Here is a 2,133-nt window from a genome sequence, read left to right on the forward strand (position 1 = left end):
TGTATTTTGAATCCCTCGCAAGGTTCTCGCACATCACCAGAATTGAAACAACTATATCCTCCATTATTCCTTGAAGTCGACTTCTTTGTTGATGTCTTGATCACCTCCCTCTCGGCAGACGCACCAATGGATTTCTCTCTGTCAAAATGAGACGTAAGGGCAAGAGTACATTTGGTTGGAAATGGGGCAAGAAGGATAGGATTAAGGTCGCTACAGGGACTGTGAGAAGTCCAAACATCTCTATCTCTCTCTTCTCTTTCTCTATCTCTCGCGCAATGTGGTAATGGCTACCTTCTCATCCCTCTCCTTCTCTTATGTTCCTTTTCTTCTTCTTCTCGTTCCTCTTGGAGACATGGAGACACTGCGCTACTATTTCTACTACACGTCTTCTTTATCTTTGCATCCTTCTCAAGTAGCAGAAATGTAGTGGGATCCATGTCCCACAGGGTACCTGTTCCTACAGTATCATGGGGCAAAAAGCCTTGGTTTGTGACATATGTGCCATCAAATCAGGTCCCATAACCCTTGTGTTCCAGTTGCTTCTAGGTTGAGTAGCATTCATGACTGAATTTTTTCCCAGCAGCACGCCTTGCCACAGGTGTTGATACATCTGTGTCTCCATCTCCAGTCTTACACCCTTAAACAAAAGATTTGCAGAGGGACAGGAAGCATTTATTTTTAACCACTGATCAACATACTCCAAATGAGAATGGTGGGAACATGGTAATCCTCGTATCTGTGCGTTGTCCTTGTAGCAGCCCAGGCAAATACAACATGCCACATCATCCCCTGCTATTACCCTCTCATTCTCTATTTCTGCTGCCATCACACCACCTTCACTAGAGCTATCACTATCTGATCCATTGTAGCTGCTTTTCTCTCACTAAAACGGTATCCTCTTGCTCCTGAACTTGTAAATGGGCAAAGAGGCAATAACATCAGCAGAGGCTCCCCTCCCTTCCATGTGACTTTCATGGAAACCGAGGAGGGAAATCACACAAGGAAGGCAACAACACACAGCAGCACAGAGCACGAATGGCATTGCATAGCTGATGCAGCTTAGGGCCAAGAATGCTACACACAATTTGTAAAGCTTTGGGCTTTCTTCAGCAGAGGATGGTCTTCCAAACCCCCAGACAACGGGCTTCCATCTCATCCTACACCTTCTTATTCTTTGGGACACACAATTTCTTCACTGCTTTGCATCAGATCTTCAAGTCTCTCTTTTTTTTCTCTTCCTTTGGTGTTTTGAGATCATCTTCTTCCTCAGCTACACACCAAAATGACAGCAACCCTCCCACGGCAGAAAATGAACATGAAACCAAGGTAGAAGTGTGCAAAATCTATGCACATGGCTAAGCCATTAATCTCAAAACTGAAAAGAAACCATAAATCTTCCACTTAATAATGAAAAAATTTGTTATCTTTATCATCTTCATCCATAGCTTCAACCATTATACAAGAACAAAAGGGTAAAAAGGAATTTCTACAGAAAAGACAGAGGAGAGAGGAGAGAAAACAAATTTTTGGCACCACCAAAAAGGGAATATGCAATTGGACAAGAGAGGGAAGGGAAAGAGGCACATAACCACTCGTGCACTCCACCCCACCTCTTCCCCAAAAAGCACACCCCTTCGTATTTTTATTATTTCTTTGAAACTTTTGATACATTTGATATCATAAGACCTTTGGCCTTTAATTTTGAGTATTCCCACCCTTCACCAATGCATGCACGTAATACTTTTGTGTATACCATTTATTTATGATAGATGTGGATGTGGATGTGGCCCCCTCATGTCTCTCTCTTTTTGGTGATTTTGTAACAATGTAGTATTATTCTCTTGACAAAAAATAAAAATATGATGCATGCTTGGATTCTTTTGTGCCTTGTTTTTATGCTTCTTTGGGTGTCATCAAACATGCACCTAGTAATAGCTTGAGAGAGAGAGAGAGAGGGGAAGGGAGCAAGGGAGGGAGGTGGAGGTGGAGGTGGAGGTGGAGGGAGAGGATAAGGGGAGAGAGAGAGAGAGAGAGAGAGAGAGAGATATATATACATATAGAGTGCATATGTGTGGGGAGATGGAAGGATGAAAATTGGAGAATAAGAAAGTTGAGGGGGAGAAGGATGAGGAG

At 42.8% G+C, this 2,133-nt stretch overlaps 1 protein-coding gene across 1 annotated transcript; it reads right to left on the reverse strand.

Annotated features, from left to right (window-relative positions):
- Positions 1 to 457: 457 nt before the first annotated feature.
- On the reverse strand, positions 458 to 1,156 carry LOC148009145 (E3 ubiquitin-protein ligase At1g63170-like). The gene is given in 1 exon segment (XM_087673762.1): positions 458 to 1,156. A coding segment is annotated over 1 exon segment (699 nt).
- Between the last annotated feature and the right edge of the window lie 977 nt (positions 1,157 to 2,133).

Source organism: Lygodium microphyllum, unplaced genomic scaffold, assembly GCF_053477565.2.
Source record: "Lygodium microphyllum isolate KBCC unplaced genomic scaffold, Lygodium_microphyllum_v1.1.10 scaffold_37, whole genome shotgun sequence".
Taxonomy (NCBI): Eukaryota; Viridiplantae; Streptophyta; class Polypodiopsida; order Schizaeales; family Lygodiaceae; genus Lygodium; species Lygodium microphyllum.